The sequence below is a fragment of the Thamnophis elegans genome, chromosome 10 (assembly GCF_009769535.1).
Source record: "Thamnophis elegans isolate rThaEle1 chromosome 10, rThaEle1.pri, whole genome shotgun sequence".
In the NCBI taxonomy this organism is placed as follows: Eukaryota; Metazoa; Chordata; class Lepidosauria; order Squamata; family Colubridae; genus Thamnophis; species Thamnophis elegans.
The window spans coordinates 15,180,275-15,198,419 of record NC_045550.1 but is presented as its reverse complement, the minus strand read 5'-3'; the positions used below and the strand labels follow the sequence as shown (position 1 = coordinate 15,198,419).

At 32.4% G+C, this 18,145-nt stretch overlaps 1 protein-coding gene across 1 annotated transcript in view; it reads left to right on the top strand.

The window, feature by feature from the left end:
- The window catches only part of HABP2 (hyaluronan binding protein 2), a 30,384-nt gene that overhangs the window by 3,436 nt on the left and 8,803 nt on the right, over positions 1–18,145 (top strand). The window contains exons 2-8 of the mRNA XM_032224814.1: positions 6,456–6,495; positions 10,355–10,471; positions 10,699–10,809; positions 13,525–13,641; positions 14,279–14,398; positions 14,783–14,954; positions 17,971–18,065. Of these exons, the coding sequence (XP_032080705.1) occupies positions 6,456–6,495; positions 10,355–10,471; positions 10,699–10,809; positions 13,525–13,641; positions 14,279–14,398; positions 14,783–14,954; positions 17,971–18,065 (772 nt within the window). The remainder of the gene's footprint in view (positions 1–6,455; positions 6,496–10,354; positions 10,472–10,698; positions 10,810–13,524; positions 13,642–14,278; positions 14,399–14,782; positions 14,955–17,970; positions 18,066–18,145) is intronic.

Here is an 18,145-nt window from a genome sequence, read left to right as displayed (position 1 = left end):
TTAAGAAACTGTGGTCATGTTATGTGGCTCCTTGTATTTAGATCAGTATTTCCATAACCTAGTGGTTTTCACATGTACTGAACTTTCACTCCTGGATATATTTTTTCCAGAGATGTCTATAAATCCTTAGATCTCTTAAATCAACAATTCAAGAGAAGTCACAATTTTCTCCTGCTATTTCCACTCTCTTATAAATCTTCTTGCTATGGGGTGTAGCAGGATCTCTGATCAACTACAGCAAGGAGCGAAAAAGGGGCTGGGGAGAATACTGATTGAAGAAACTGCATCTGCCTTATCTTCTGCTTCATCTGGAGGCTTAAGAATTAAGCTATTTACCAGTATGCTGCTCAGGTCTGAATCCAGCAATTCTAGGCTTGGGAAATCTTACAAATATGCCTCTAATAGGAGAATGAATCTATTTAAAAATATATAGATCTGTGATGCAATTATTACTATGTAGAATTGCTATTTTAATTCACTGGTGCTATAAACAACAGTGTGAAATCAAAAGATCAACAGATAAATTATTTAATATAGTCTCCTCTAATTGTTTCATTTTCAAGTATTTTCTGACAACCCAAATTTATGTACATAAAGTTATTAATGCATTTATTTGCATGTGTAATAAATACAAATGAACAAATATGGGTTATTTCTAAGAAAAATATTAAGTATAAGATGCCACTCAAGTTGTTTTCTGTCTTCCAATATTTTAGGTTTTTTTTCAATGTTTTGCTAACAGTAAGAATAAAGTTATTTACTTGTTTTCCTGTTTTGGTATGGTAGAGGTAGACACCACAAACAATATTTTATTTCTGTGGTATACTTTTGTTAGAACAAAAGTAGATATAATTTCCAAACAGCCAAACTAGCATAATTATATATAATTGCACATCAGTAAAAATTGGGTAGTAAAAAGCGGACATGCATGGGCCAATTTCTGCACTGCAAAGTTTTCATTGTAAGTATTCCACAGAATTAATCTTGCAAAACAACGCAATTTCACCTAAAAGAATAGTGCTCTATTTTGAAACTACAAGTTTGACTGGTGTGCTACAGATTTTCAATTGGAAATCATAACCTAAATCAACACATTAGCTCATTCAGTAACAAAGTCTATAAGATGTTGCTGGTTTTGGCACAACAGTGTTCTGTGGCTGTCCTGTAAAAAATAATAGTATTTGTTATCATATTATTAATCACTCTTGTTAATACCTTCAGTGTATTGTCTTGGGCTTATCATGAATAATCAAGAATGCTTGGGAGGACAGTAGAAAGCATTCAAAAAAATAGTTACTAAAGTATGCTAGTGCAAGTGAATCATTTTTTCTCAAAGCATTAAAACAGACACATCCTTTAGAAAGTTGATGCTACAACTTTGAAGACTGCCTCTCGTTATCTATGTATGCACACAATTGCTCAATGCTTAGTTACATTGGCACTCACAGAAGAAATATGTTCTGTCCACGCATGGGCACATGCATTCACATGCATAAATACACACATAGAGAACATGAGAGCATACACCTGCTAACATATTTTGTAATTCAGTGCTTTCAAATGCTTTGCATAGCTCTACTGTTAGACCAAGAACTCAGCATACTTTTGAAATTTTCCCAGCAATTTGTAACCTGAACATTAGTTGTTTTAATTTTTTCCCGGATAGCAAACATTCTCCAACGATTTTTCAAGAATAGGACTTATCCCTGAAAAGATACATCTAGTTTCCTTATAATATTTTCTTTGGATAATTGAAGCGTGGGGGAAAATTTTTCAGGGAAGCTGTGGTAGCTCTGAAGATAGCTCCATAGTGACTGGAGTTGATAAGCATGATAGAATGACAAGTTGGCAAATGGACTGGCTTCTTGAATTTCCTCTCCAGATAAGGAGAGGACTCAGGATTGCCCACACACACAGCACAGAGAGTAGCTTCTCATGAAGAAACCATAAAACAGGGTCTCCAGTGGTTTAGAGCACTTAGACCCATGGGAATTCTCATCTTTACCTAAGCCATGCTTTTGAGGCTTCAAAAGGACACTGAATTACATATTTCATTTCTTAATATCCTTTAGAAATTGTTTGTTCACTGCTTGTTGGATATTAAGAACCTGTATATTGTCAAGTTTCATTACATTGGGTAAGTCTCCTTCAATCCTCAGTGAAAGAGGATTTAAGAATTTGAAAAACATTTTTTTAATAAAAGCAAAAGATGATTAAAACATTGACTTTGGAAAGTTACAAACTAAGGACCAGAAATTGAAATAAGATCTTGAAACCAATTCCAAGAAGCTTTCCTGTAGGAAAATATAGCTGTTTGGGGGGGGGGGGGGGAAACATTTTGAAATCAAGTATAAGAAATTTTCCTCTTGAAAAATGTTGATAAAAAAATCAGTGACAAGATGGAACTTTAAAAGTTGAACACTAGAAGAAAGCAGAAATAATTAAAAGATTATAATTAAAGGAAAAGAGATCCACTAATACAGAATGCAACAAATTATTCTAGCGGATCAAACTTAAGAATATTTTGGACTAATTTACTCAGAAGTTGCTTTTGAGGTTGCCTGTTATTAACAAGACTGCTTTTGAGGCTGACTGGAATGTGGATTTAAAAATTACAGATTAAAAGAATGATATAGATAAAGATGTTATGCTGGATATACAGGTGAAACCAGATGTCTTAACAATTAAAAGAGATATACAAATAACAAACCAGAAGAGTGACTTGGACATTTTTTTTCATTTTTAATTTACAAAAGAGACGTGTTACAGTTTTAAAGACTGAGAAGAAATATGGAGATGGAGAAAAAAACCAAAATCTGCATACTATTAAAAAGTAATAAAAATGAATATTGTTAAAAATAAAACAAAGGAATATAAAGTGGAATTATTTAATGAAAGTTTGTTTATATATATATATATATATTTGTTCTGGGTAACTCTTAATTGATTTTTGCTGTGCAAGATCAAATGATACGGCTGTAAAATTTGAGAAAGTAACTATGCTAAAATTAAAGGCAAGGAAAATAAAGCTAGTTTATTTTATTAAGATTAAAATGTATAGATTATTATTATTGGTAACTGGACTTTTGTTAACTAGCTTTAAATGTTGACGTTTTTAGAATCTGTTTATAAATAAGGACGAGATGGAATGAAGGGTGGTTTTGTTGTAGAAGTATAAGAAAAGGTAATAATGGTCATGATGAAAAGGGAAAATATTTCTATAGACTTCTTTTTTATTTTTTAAACTATATAGGATTTCTCCCCTTTTTGAACTTTTATTTATTTTCTGTCATTTTATTCTTTTATATTTGCTTTAGTTCGCATCATTTTTTTATCTCTGTAGTTGTAAACTTGAACAACACAAGAAAGGATAATTGAAATCTGGAAAGCCAAAAATAGTGTAAATAGCTGCAAGTATGCCTATACATAAGAAATGGAATCTTCACCTTAATGTTAAACCAGTTCCAGCAAATCACGGTCCATCTGTGACAAATTTCTGAAATTCTCTTGTCTTTTGAAATAAGTTGTAAAGCAAATTCTCTTCCACAAATTATTCAAGTATTATGGAATAAGTATTCAGGAAAACATATCTATCTGGCACAAAGACATAGCCCATTCAAATTAGCTAAGATTTCAAGTTTTCCAAGCAACATAAAATTGCTTGGAAATTGCCATTTTTGCCATTTTTGTCATCCATGATTCCAGCCACTAGCAAACTTCTTACTCTCCATCATTCCTTCTAAGCTCAACACCTCCATGACACACTGCTAGTCCATTTATGGCCTGTTACAAAACAGAATTATATTTATTACAAAATAGACTCGTTTCATCCACAAATATGACTAATTTACATTTGCTATAACAGGTTTTGCATTGATTTTAAAAGTATTTTGTTAAGGGAGGATTCTGAAAAGATGCAAAAAATGTTTCTGCTTCTCATGCACAATTAGAAAGGTTAGCTTTTTAATCCTTCTTTTCATTCTTGACCATCATGAACCAGTGTGAAAAGAAATATCAGTGCATATTGTGGTGCTTCCCTTAATAAGTCAAGCCCTCCATCTTCTGGCAATGTATAATATCACAGCCTAAAGACTGGAGAACAGAATAAAAAGCAGCAGGTTTTTACTTTCATGCTTATATTTCCTTTTGTACCTATTTAATATGACTGTGCAAAGCATTAGATAAGAATCTTTTACAAAGTGTGCTAGAGCAAGCAAAGCAACTCTCCTTTAAGCTTTAAAGCAGCTGCATCATCTGGAAAGCTTGGCAAGCTCATCTGAAGGCTATCTCCTAAAGGCAGAAGCATTTTCATAGGGATCACCAAGGAAACCCTTTGCATGCATGTTCTTTGCACATCTCTACAATAGAGTTGACAATGGCTCACAATATCCTCATTGTGCATTGAGTATACAACGGAACTAGATTCCCTTGAATTGTGTTAACCCAATAATTAATTTCAATCTATATGTGTTCCTGGCAGATTAGACATTACAGATGATGCCAGGAAACAAATCAGTGGATCATTGAGATTCAGGAGAGAAAATTCAAAATTAATGGAGCTTAACTTCACCAATGGCAATATACCACTGGCATATATTCTGAAAGAGAAGGAAAAGATGATCAGCAACAAGAGAGATACACCCATTTACAATGACAATGGGTATGCCTTTAGAAGACCTGAAATACCAGATTGGGTATAGATTATAATGGAAAAAATATATCCATGACATTGCTAATAGTTAACACTAACTTGCTGGCACACAATTAATCAATGTATTCTGAACAATGTACAGCCTGCAAAAGAAAAGGTACAATAATCAGCATTTAAGGCCCCAGGCCAAAATATATTTGCTTTACTAGATTTTTATTTTACTTCTGTAATCTTGAAATTCCACCAAATCTGCTCCTAATTTTCAGTTTAGTGCTAATTAAACACTTTATGAATAATTCACACAACAGCTAAAGCAACTTCTTTTTTGCTGTTCCTGGCTATTCCTAAAGCAGACTAGTACAATTCCAGTTCAGATTTGAGTGGTTCAGCAACAAAGCTAGGTTGGTACTCAGTCTGGACTGCCACTGGTTCTTGTTCTTCCAACCCATGCAGGGGAGGGAAACCTTGGTGGTCGTCCCCTGTGTGAGGAGTCTTCCAGACCCTTACCTTTCTCTGCTGATCCACATTCTTTTCCTTTAATTTTCGAGATGTTTAAACATATGGATGCCTTCACATACTCCTCGAAGGTTCTCTCACCTGATGCTAAGGCAAACTTACTTTTTTCTACCCTTTTTTCTGACTGTCATTCCTGTGAGCAGTAAAGCATTACAGTAAAGCAAAAGTACAGTAAATAAAAACAAACAATTGATTCCTTCCTATTTTTAAGAAGGTACCTGCCAACCACCAGAAAACAAAGGTTCCCCAGAATTTATTTATTTATTTATTCATTCATTCATTCGTTTGTTTATTATTTGATTTTTAACCTGCCTTATTACTTTACAAGTAACTCAGAATGGTGACATACCTAATACTCTTTCCTCTTCCCATGTTCCCCACAACAACCCTGTAAGATGAGATAAGCTGAGATAAAGTGGCATGTTTACACTGTGTTAGGAATGGGTACTATACTATATCCCTCTATTCTTGCACTCAAGAAACACTGAGTAACCTGTCCAGGAGATGAAGCAAGTAGAAGTGTGGATCTGTCCAAAATAAAAGACAAGAAAAGTGGCAATGTATTATAGAGTTACCCTTTTGTTTATCTCCATAATTGAAAATGATCGTACATCATGCCACTTTCTAATAACAATAATAATACAACATTACCAAAGTGCAACACAAATATGAATGTCATGGTAGTAGTTTAAAAATGTCACCCAATATAATAGTTCACAGTTTAATAGCCAAATTTAAACAACTAAATAGAACTAACTTAATAAACATAATGTTATTTAATCTTAACCCTGTGCTTAAAGTGTACATTTACATGCCTAATTAAAATATTTGCAGTTAATAGGAAAAAGTAGTTTATAAAAGACTTAACTAAATATGACATTATTTTTGCTGGTTGAAATATATATTATTTTTAACTATACTGGACATTTATTTTAAAGGGAATTGAGAGTATTGAAACTGTTTTTTTTTAAAGGAACTACTTTATTAATAGCAATAGCACTTAGATTTGTATGCTGCTTCATAGCGTTTTACAGCTGTCTCTAAGCAGTTTACGGAGTCAGCAGATTTCACCTAACAATTATATTTTACTGACCTCGGAAGATTGAATTAACATTGAGTCAGTCAGAATTGAACTCCTGGCAGTGGAAATGCAGAATTATTGAGCAATACTGCATTCTAATCACTGCGTCAACATGGTTGTTGGTTGACAGATAGCATTTATATCTGATTTGTCTTATATAGCATTACTAAGTCTCATATTTATCTATCTCTCTCTCTTTTATTTCAGCATTCTGGGATTATATCATCCTTGTTCGGCCAACAACCTGGTAAACCATGTGGTTTTTAATGTGGTTTTTTGTGACAAATAGATCACAACATTTACATTGTTAAAATATGCAATTAATAATTAGGATCATGTGACCATTTCAGAGACCTTTTGCTTTGAGAAGAATGCCAGTGAAAGTGTCTACTTGTACTATATGGCTGCAATAATTTGACAAAGCATGAGTATCTCATGGCTATGAACATTTGGCTTATAGCATCCAGCTCTGATTTTATTGGGCAAGAAGCTTAACTCACTCTTGCCTTTAAGTAGATAAGTAAGTCATCACACAAGTATGATGACTTGTATAACATCATATGGAAAATTAAACTTCTAGCCAGATACACTTTTTGGCAGAAATCATGCCCAATACTACCACGGAACCTATTTCAGGAATATGTTGATCTTGCATATTGAAGTAGTTCTTTAACATCAGCAGTGAAAAGAAAAAACAGGACTGATTATGATATTTTGTTCACTTCCTATTATATGATTAATTCTATAATTAATTCAAAAGGAAGAATCTTTTTGAGTTTTGAATTTAAAGCAAGTTTCCGTCATAGCAACACAAGATGTGCAAAAAGTAAAAAAAAAAAACTGATCAAAAGATATTAGTACTAAATATTAGAAAATGCCCTTTTAAAAGATAGCAGTGAAGAAATTAAACTTATCTGTTGCTAGAAATGTAAGATACCAGGCAAAATCCATTTTGAACCTACATACATTCATATTTAGATCACAAATTTCTCAAATAAAGATGTCAAGTAGATATAACAATATTATATAAATCCTATGTTGGGATTTTTCTGGTCTTCTGGCCAGCAGAATCTCTACTGATGTTTAATCTTCACTTGGATTCATAGTTGATAGAAATTTTATGACTGCCAAGTAGATATTTTTGCAATTACTCCATATGGCACCTGAGAATGCATGGTAGGCTTTCATTTGGCTACTCTTCTAATAGATATGGAAATAATCTTAATCATGCCACAAAACATGTTCTGGAAGAAAATATTGCATGGATATGATGATTAAATTACTAGTTGTACCATACAAAGATTTGTATAGTAGACAAAGAGCTTAGTTTTATTTTACTCACTAGATGATTACTTTTTTTATTGCCAAATCCTGAAAAAGTATATAATGCTGCATATGATCAATCCTTTAATCAAGATAGATATTGCATATGGGGTCAAATTTATAATCATGTACACATCAGTATACCGAGTGGTTGATGAAGACTGTACAACTGATCAGTTATAACAACCTGACTTCTATTATTTCCACAAAAATAGTGCAGCAAAGCAGACATTTTGTCCCAAGCAGGCTTTGAAAAAAGTCTAAAATATCTAAATCAAATGACTAAAAATGGTCATAAAAATGAACATCAATAGCAAAAGGAATAACACTTGCAAGCTATCTTGAAAAAGATGTTTTGAATAGATCTTTGTGGTTCACAGAATGTTACTTGATTCCTAATACTTGATTAGGAACCCTGAACAAACTGAGCTAACAATAATCATAAGAAGACATCCATGGGCATGATGGGGTATTGAAAAACTATAAAGATGGTTCTCATACAGCCAAAATGGATTCTATTGTTTAGAAAAAGGGAGGGAACTTTTTATTTCTTTTATACAATATTTGCCACATAAAAAGCCAAAGACACCTTTAATACTACAAAGTTTAATAAATAAACAGAGAAGTTCTAACTTTTGCAAAATAATCCCACATACTGTCAGGTTGAAGTATGAGCTCCTTTCCTTTTCATTACCTTGCATTAAACTTTATTTGCTCATGGAGACAATGGCCCTATCTTGGAATGAGTTCCTTATCCCTCAGCCTGGTATGCAGTCCTGCAGCACTTTCATATTGCAAAGGCTTGACTCTTGAGAAATAATGAGTGAATAAAAGAAGTCTTGACTTGACATAACGATAAATGAGGTGAAACTTTTTTTTTAACCGTCAAGAACACCAGTTTTGGTCCATAGAAAAAAGAAGTTTCTATTTTAATATGGAATATAAAGCATTCATTGTACAAAAAAAGTGTTTTTCATCAGAAGCAAAGGAAGAACAAAGATAAAGGCAGCAATCGAATGAATGAGTTGAGAAAACTAAGATAATGCCGTTGATAAGCAGTTCAAGGCAACACATTGTTCACCAGGCCATCGGCCCAGCCCTAGGGGAGAGCTTTTAAAGGTATCCCTGTATGCATTTTCACTCTGCTCATTACCATACCTGCTCTTTGAAACTCACCAGTGGTTCCAACAAACTACACTGACACCTGCCGGAAAGAGCGGCTGACCCATCTTAATCAACTACTTCTGTGAAAAGTCTATGGAAAGAACTGTGTCCCATCTTTACTTTCCTATTCAGAAAGCTATTTGTCAATGGGTATCCTGAGAGCCATGGCTATGAACAAAGATCTGTTTCTGTGCACTGGAAATGTGGCACCATGATCAAAGTTAAGGAGAATCTCCTACTTGTTTCCTTTGTTCATGAATATGTCCCTTCTCTTACATGGCTACTAACACCAGAATAATTACCTGTACTTTATCCAGTACTAGTTTGATTGTGATGAAATGATTCCAGCAGCGCTCCTGAATGGAATCGGGATTTTGAAGCACTCTATTTACTTTTAACAAGGCATTTCTCCTACCTGGAAGACCATAACAAATGTTGCAAGCACATCACAGTATTATATAGGAGTAGTCCATAGATATCAAGGGAAAAAATAAACTGTTTTATAAAAAGATTTTGAACAATGCCAGTTTGGATTAAACGTTGAGAAACAATCCTGAAGTGCAACAATAAACAGAACATTTGTCATTGACTAGGTATAGAATGTAGACTACTTCCCAAAATAGACTATGTATTAACCCTACACAAACATATACTAATCTAATTTTTTAAAATAAATATTAAACATTTTCCCATATATGTTGAAATATCATTATGAGGGTTTTTTTTGCACAAGTTTTTTTTATATCTGATATATAGTAACAAAGGTTTCAAAAGATCAACTGGAAAATGTATCTAATGCATGTATGTGTGAGTGGGAGAAGATGTATACATTCACATTAACACCAAGAGCTATTCTCAAGTTGAAATGAAAGTAATGCATCAAGAATATTTTTTTTCTATTGGGCAATCCAGTTTACTATTCTGTCCATAATATAGTGTGAGCTACAATGAGCACACAAGACTGATCAAAAGAGAAACACAATTCAAGATATGACTACAAAATATCCCAGCAATATTTGTGTCAAGGAAGATGGTGCATTAAAGTTTTTGTTATTTACCTTGTTGTATAATATAAGATTATTTTAATCTATCTGCAATGACAATCAGTTGAATACAGCTTCCATAACAATATGATTAGCTATTCAAGGAGTACCGCATATTAGGCTCATGCCTTTGACAGTACTGTGTAATGTTTTTGTAAATATATAAAAGGATTGCAACCATACCTTCAAAATATTATACTGCATGAAACAATCTACGCCAAGTCATTGCGTCAGATTTCAACTCTTTCTAAAAACTGTTGTGAAAATGAATAACGGTCAATTAATGATCCAGACCACATCTTCAGAGTTTAAAGTTTCATTTCCTGGTTGAAGTTATTTATTTATTATATTTATATCCCACCTTCCTCTAAGGGCTCAAAATATGCCCCCATGCTGTTTTGTGTTCTGCAGTACATTACGCAAAGGAATAGAAATTTGCTGATAATCACCATTTTTATTCTATAATGTTGTCTAGTTTAATTTTACCAGATCAATACATATTTGCTACACTAAACAACTTTGAAATGCTACTTTTCATTCATGTTATAGTCTGTTTTGTTTCTGATATATCTGCAGACTCTGCTGATGACTATGATGATGAATACAGCACTGATTATACAGATCCAGAGGAAACGGAAATCAGATTTAGTTTCTTTGACTCTGATTGGATTTATGAATTCTTCACTCACGATGGTACTTCGTTATTCACATTATAAGAATGAGAAACAGAATATGGGACGTGAAAGGAATACAATCTTTAGCTAAATAGAGATCTGGGGAAAATTGAGAACCCTCTATCACTTTATAAATCTGCCATTGCAATCAAACATCAGTGTTCTGGGTGAGAAACCTTTCAATAAAAATTAATAAAGATCAAAAAAATTAAAGATATAAACTTCTAATTTATTTCTCTGTGCTAGTAAATCCCTGCCAGACAAACCCATGCCAGAATAATGGAATCTGTAAAAGAAACAGAAACAGCTATATATGTTCCTGCCCTGAACCATACACAGGATCAAAGTGTGAGCGTGGTAAGATACATCTTGCTCTTGTAACTACTATTACAGAAAGCTGAAAAATGTAGATACTATTATAAATCATATAGTTTACAAAATATAAAATAGATTTTTTTACATTCCATTCTAAAAGTCAGCTGGAAATTTGCAAGCACTTTCCAATTTAAAATATAATTTTAATTTCTATATTACTTTGTCACTTTAATTGGGTTGTCCCATTAGAATTCATTATAATTTCCAATCATGAATACACACAAAAAATGGATGCATATTTTTGTTGAATATATTTCCTTATAAAAAAATAAACAAATTCTGGACAAGGAAAATTCAAACATGTGCAAAGGTGTGATTCTCACATGAATGGAATAGTCTCATTTTGTATACTAGGATTCCTATATACATATTTTTTTTCATAAAAAAATTCTGAAAACCAAGACAGATTCAAGCATAGATGATAAGGGAAATTAATTTACCACAAGGGAAAAAAGCCAAAATTGATTTCCTAAACTGAGAGGTAAAATATACTCACAAGAATAGAAAATATTCTAGTCTGTTCAAAAGATTGTCATTTTCCATTTTGAGACATGGAGTATAATAACAATGGAACATAGGAGCGATACTTGAGAAAGAGATTTAATCCTGAAATAGAACAAAATAGAGTTTAAAATATTAGCTTCAAGTCTCTTTTTTGGTCACCAATAACCCCAAAAAAAAAAAGTTTGGAATGCAGCAGAAGAAGGAAAATGTAAGATCATACTACAATTATCAAAGCATAAAACAATTATTCAGGAGTTGGAAACAATTGTGGTCATTTTATTTAGTTCTCATTACATTTCAGAATCATTTGGAAAAAAATGAATAAAGTACATAAATGTAAGCAATATGAATTCACTAAGCAATCATTAGATGTGTCTGGAGCATTTATGCATGGAAGTCTTCTGATAGTCCAATAGAACTATAGCTAAATGTAGAAAATAAATATGAATATATTCAGTTATTAGACTGAATATCTTCAGTTTATGTTAAACAAGTTAATAGCAATCTCATATAACTATAGCAGTATAGATATTAAATAATATTTAAAATTGAATATTTTGTGGAGAATTGCTTTAAACTAAATAGCTGATATATAATTGTATAAAATATTGCATTCTTAAATATTAGCCAGTCAAATCAAAATGACAATTTAGCACTACAGAAATTATTCAAGAACTTGCAAAATGTTACAAAAATAGGTACATAATCGAACTTATTGATAGATAATTAGTGAAATAAAATAGAAATTAATCCTGTAAATGAAGTACCTATATATTGGCTTAAAATAGGTATAAGAAATAAATCATGTATATTAGCAAAATTAATTATGAGGATGTAATAGTTTCATCAAGTGACTTTATTTTAAAAAAATTAAGGAAGACATTTCATAAAATTATTTAATTGTATCTATGAATTTATGAACTAATTCATAAAACATGAAAAGACTTTATAGTCATAGTGGATCACTAATAAAGTGCATTCATATAAATCTGCTGTTTACTAAATGAAGGCATGAAATTTTATATATTGTAGCTATAATAATAGTTAAATACATTTATTAAAAATGTTAGACCATATGCAAACTAAGGATTCCCAGTCAGCATATTATTAAATTAAGAAGTTTTTAAACACAAAACTATATTTTAATAGTTACATTTACCTCCATTATTTACATTTGACATCTGTAAAGCATTTGACTGCTTAGGATGGGATTTTTCAAAATCAGTCCATTGAAGAAATTGTAGTAGGATAAGGGCATTTATATGTGCAAAGTATTACAACCCAATCTTAGTCCCACTAGGTAGACAGAGCATGAAATCAATTTCAGTTTGTCCAAAATGACTTTTATTGAAATTAGCTAAAGTAACACAATTTTTCAAATATGATTATGCTGTACATTTTTTACCTTCTTATAGTTCAATTAATTAGGGAAACATCTACCTGATTCATGTCTGAATGTTATCTTGTTCTGGGATTTCAAAAAAATGTTTTCGCCTCTTTTGCTTAATGACATCTACATATTTCACCATGCTGACCTTTGCACCCATAATGTCAGAAAAATTGTAAATGATCATGACTGTCCAAGCATTAATCCCTAAAGGAGAATAAAATTTCCTGCTCAAAATAACTAAATAATATAAATAAAAACAAATTTAATTCCTTGACTGTGAATTATCTGTATCCAGCTTTTCTTGCCTCCAAATATTCTTGTATTGCAGATTCTAGACCTTGACCATCCTAACTTGGAATTCTGGGACTTCCCAATTTAAAATATTTTCTTTTTTTTGTATACTGCTTCAAACACCACTCAACTTAGTGATAGATAATAATTAGTAATATATAGTACTGTTGTTATAATATGAAGATAAAGCATACAAATTCATATTATTTATGTGTAGATGAGATATTTAAAATTCAACTGTATATTGGTATTTCTAGTGCTTTAATATTGCTTTTTTCCTCCAGGTTTATGAGTATTTCCATATGTATAGGGGGATGAAAGAGTATGAATTGTATGATTATTTACTGTTTTACAACTCTGTAACTGTAATTTTCACCAGAAATTATAATAAAATTGCACATTTATGTAGCTTCATTGTCAATCCTTGTACTACATAGTCTGTTTTTATCAAATATCCAAAATTTGAAAAATCTACCTTTCTTGTTTCTTTCTACTGTTATTGTATACTATAGTGAAAAATACATGCAAAAGAATCAACTGCCATCAAGGAGAATGTCTGGTTATATTAAGAGAACCTTATTATCAATGCAGTTGTAGATATCCATATAAACCACCATTATGTAAAAAAGGTGAGCCAAATTGTTGTTGTCATACTAGTAACCAATTTCTAGCATTATGTCTACTGCTGCTGTGTTCTATGGATTAGAATCACAACTGTTTTTCTCTGAATCAGGGCTCTCAAACTCATGGCCCACGGGCCGGATTTGTCATGTGCTGGCCACACCCATACCCAGTTTTGTGTAGGGGAAAAAGTCACGATACGTCATCTGATGCAGCTGTGACGATGCGAGTTCGACACCCCTGCTCTAAATTATCCTCTAAAATCAAAAACATTTCACTATAAAGTTGTTTCTTAACTTATTTCTTAAATGCAAACATTGGTCAGGACAGCCTGCATAAAGTTATTTTAATGGACCTATAAAGATTAGATTGGGGAGACTTTGGATTTTCCATATTAAATCCACTTATCCTTATATGTGCTTGCATATGAAAAGTTCCCCTTGAGATAGCCTGCATGGAGTTATGTTAAGTACCAATGAGCCCATAGACAGGGCAAAAGTGATTTAGGAGATTTTAGAAGTAATTCCACTTATCTTTTTGTTTGTGTGGATAAAAAGTGTCCTTGAATGAGTAGCTTCTTACATTGTTTGAACAAGCTATCAATCTCATTTAAATACAATATTCGAATTAATTCTTGAATATTAGCATCCTCAGCTTGTCAACTAAATCCTTGTAAAAATGGAGGCACCTGTCAGAGGCATCGTTTAAGGTATAAATTCAGCTGCAATTGCCCTGAAGCTTTCAGAGGAAAATTTTGTGAACTAGGTAAGAGAATTTTTTGTGTTTTGGAGTGGTAGTGTGACTACTACAGGGATTGTGGTGGATAAATTAACCTTTGATCTTTTTAATTATCTGTTAGTAATTTACGAAAACTGATTAATATTCTTTGTAGTGTACACTTTTACACATAAAACTGATTTGAGCCCAATTTTGATCATCATTGTCATGATGTAAAAAGTAATTCAAAATATCCAATTTTGTTATTTTTTGATAAATCTAAACACGCTGGAATACAGATTTTTGTGAAACATCAGCCTCAAATTCTATGTGGGTTTATATATCTAAGAATGAAGAGGAGAAAAAAAAAATGTCAGAACAGGCCCAAATAAAACAAAAATATCTTTCAAAAAATGACCATTTTTGTTGTAGGGCCTGAAGACTGCTTTGAAGAAAATGGCCACACATACAGAGGAAATGTTAGCCAAACAATCCTCCAGAAAAAATGTCTTCACTGGAATTCTCATTTTCTTTTGGACAGTAGTTATAACACATTTATGGAACATGCTGACTATTATGGCCTTGGCGATCATAACTTCTGCAGGTATTCTGTGTATGCAAGAAAGCCCAATTCCCAGAATATCATTCTTATTTATATCCCCATTTCAAATTAAATATTACTAAATAATGAATAGTCATTGGCTGTGTTCTTTTTTTAAATTAAAAGGGTTTTTTTATTTTTCAAAACAGACACAACACAAAAAATCCTCTTTCTTTACATACTGTAGAAAGTGTATCAGTTGGTTACAAAAAGTTTTCGTGGATTTCTTTCACAGTCACACATGATTCATATTAATTCTAGTATTTTAAATCAAATATATTTGTACATATTACCATCATCCTACCCCCATTCTCGTTTGACTATAATTTTTTAAATGTCCTTCATCATAAAACATACCAAAACTCAAGACATAACCACATACTGGCATCTCATTTGCTATTTCTAGTATTCCAAAAACACTATTCCTTATGGCCTATTCTAGCTAAACATCAATAACATTTAGTAAAAAAGAATTCTAATCTTCCTTTTCAAATCACTGTTTACAATTTACATCCAATTTCCCCATGTTGTATCCATACCTATATATACATTGTTATCATTATCTCTCCTTTATTTGACTATATTCATTATCATAATTTAGTTCTTTTTTATTAATCTTTATATGCAACCAAACAATTTCTCATCTTCCTTTCATAGCTACCATTCAATATTCATATCCAATTACTACTTGTTATACCAATACATATGTATACATTATTATCATTTTCAATTGTTTATTTAACCATATCTATTGTCACTAAATTTCACTAAATCCAACTAGTTTTAGGTTAAACACTTTCATCTATCAGCCTGTATCTTTCCAGTAGCGAAACAGTCTCATGTCTTCTGCCATTCGTGGCATTAGTCCTCTAATCGTCTCCTTAATCAAGTTTGTATGGACTCTTCTTTGCAACTCCTTGTTTATTGATTCTCTCATGTAATTTCAATGCCCTTCTTCTTTTTCCTTAATCAGCTTGTCTTTAATTGTCAGTGTTGTTATCAATGGTGTTGCTAATAAAATTTCTCCCTTTAAATCCATAAGTTCTTTTATTTTTTTCTTCTGGTCTAGCCATCTAGGGTAGGGTTCCCATCCATCTGGTTCCCCTTTCCATATTCCACTTTTTCCGTTTCCAGACAGAAACCATTCACCATAGATGTCAGCAGATTTGATTTCTTTGTAGTCATTTTTCTCTTTATTGCTTGGGACTGTACCCTCTATTTTTTCCATTTGATAAGCATTTCCATCCTTTTCATCATATTTTTCTGTTAGGTGCCCTAATTTTTTTCAAACATTTTCTCAAATGTATTTGATAATTTTTGTATTGCAAATATTATCTCTTGCAAGCTGACAGATTCTCTCTGTTGTTTGAAATAAGCCATTGTTTCCAGTTGTAGAAACACTGTGCTCTGACTTGGAAGATTTTTACAAGGTTATACCTAGGTTCACCATGAGATCTCTGGTTAAGGATATACTTCAAAGAACATTTGTATAAACAAATGGTGCTTTACTTCTTATCACTTTCTATAAACAAACTGTGACACTTTAAAGTTCCAGACCAGAATAATCAGTAGTGAAAGTAAAAGTATTTTGTTTTCAATACTCAAGTTTCCAGTCTTCGAGTAGCAGTTATCTCTCCCTTTGTTGTTACAATTGTTGCAATTCTCTTTGTTCGTTTTGTATCTTTTAATTTTCCAAGTATTTAAAAAAGTCAAATTCTTACATGAAATAGAGAAGAAAGAGTAAACGACACATGTAGTGATGAATAAGGAGAAGTTTAGTCCGTAGGTTGTGAAAGTAATAGTAAAAATTTTAGAAGAAGGAAACTTGATCCATTCATTTCAAACAGTTTGCATAAATTCAAACCATGAAAATAATGTTTAAAAATTAAGATAACACACTGACCAAAACCATCCAAAGCTTAATTCCACTGCTTATTTCTTTTATTCTTAGATTTAAATTAGCTTTAAGTTTTTTTTTATAAGCAGGCTCTTTTAAAACAGGTAAAAATTCCTCACCAGCTGTAAACACTTTCTCTTCCATTTCCTTCCATTTTGGAGCCATCCCTACTTCATCAGCCTAGGGGCTGAGCTTTTAACACCAGCTGAGAGACCTTCTCCTGCATCAATCAGGGACTTTGCGATGTCCCTGTGATCAGCAGAATGTAGTCTTCCTGTTCACCGTCTCTATGGGACGGTTTAGGTCCGATTGGACCACCCAGCCAAAAAAGTATGGGGCGATCTCGGAGCATCGAGATCGGGTGACCATTTCGTAGTGACATAGGCTCCTCCTCTCAGTCATTGGCTGTGTTCTGAGGACATCTTCAATTCAGCCATTAATAAAGATTTCTTACCATAAAAACAAGTCATAAAATATTCACTTACAAGATGACAGACTCTTTACCATTTTCTAGTCTCCTGGAATGCTCTCCAACTTTCCCATCTCCTTTTCCTAGACATTGTTACCATTTTTAAATTTAAGAATGGATGCTAAGCCTGCCAGTTTGCAATTTCATTTAAAATCATGTTGAGACTCCACAAGAACCTGATGATTGACAAATGAGGATTTTTTGACATCAGATTGTATACTCCTATGTCAGTATAATGCAAGTTAGGTTGTTCCTATTAGCAGTGATGGAATAACAGCACAATAGATTACTACAATTAATTCATTCTTGTTTACAGAAAAAGATTAGAAATATTTGATCTCACCATAGAAATAATTGCTACTTTAGGTAATGCTTTTGATACCCAAATTCTTTCCTAAAAAATGAATGCTGACAGCATGACTACAAAAGCATAAAAATTCAGCTTAGGCATTGGCACAATATTATTAGCGGGTAAGAACAATAAACTGATAATATGCCATTATTAATCACGTTTGTCTTCTTGGTTTCTGAATGACTTGATATTACAGTGTGAACATTGTTCAGTTCCACTGCTTATCAGTTCTTCAATTAATAACTTCTTTTCTGAAGATCCATTCTTCTGACAGGTGAATCTTGAAACTTCTCTCCTTTAGGAATCCAGATGGTGATGACAAACCCTGGTGCTTTGTCAATGTGAATAACAAATTGAAATGGGATTTCTGTGATGTCCCCTCATGCTTGTCAACAGGTAGAATAAGTAGTAATAACATGGTGTATATTCAATGTAACATTAATTTAGTATGGCATTAATTTAGATTGGCAATCACT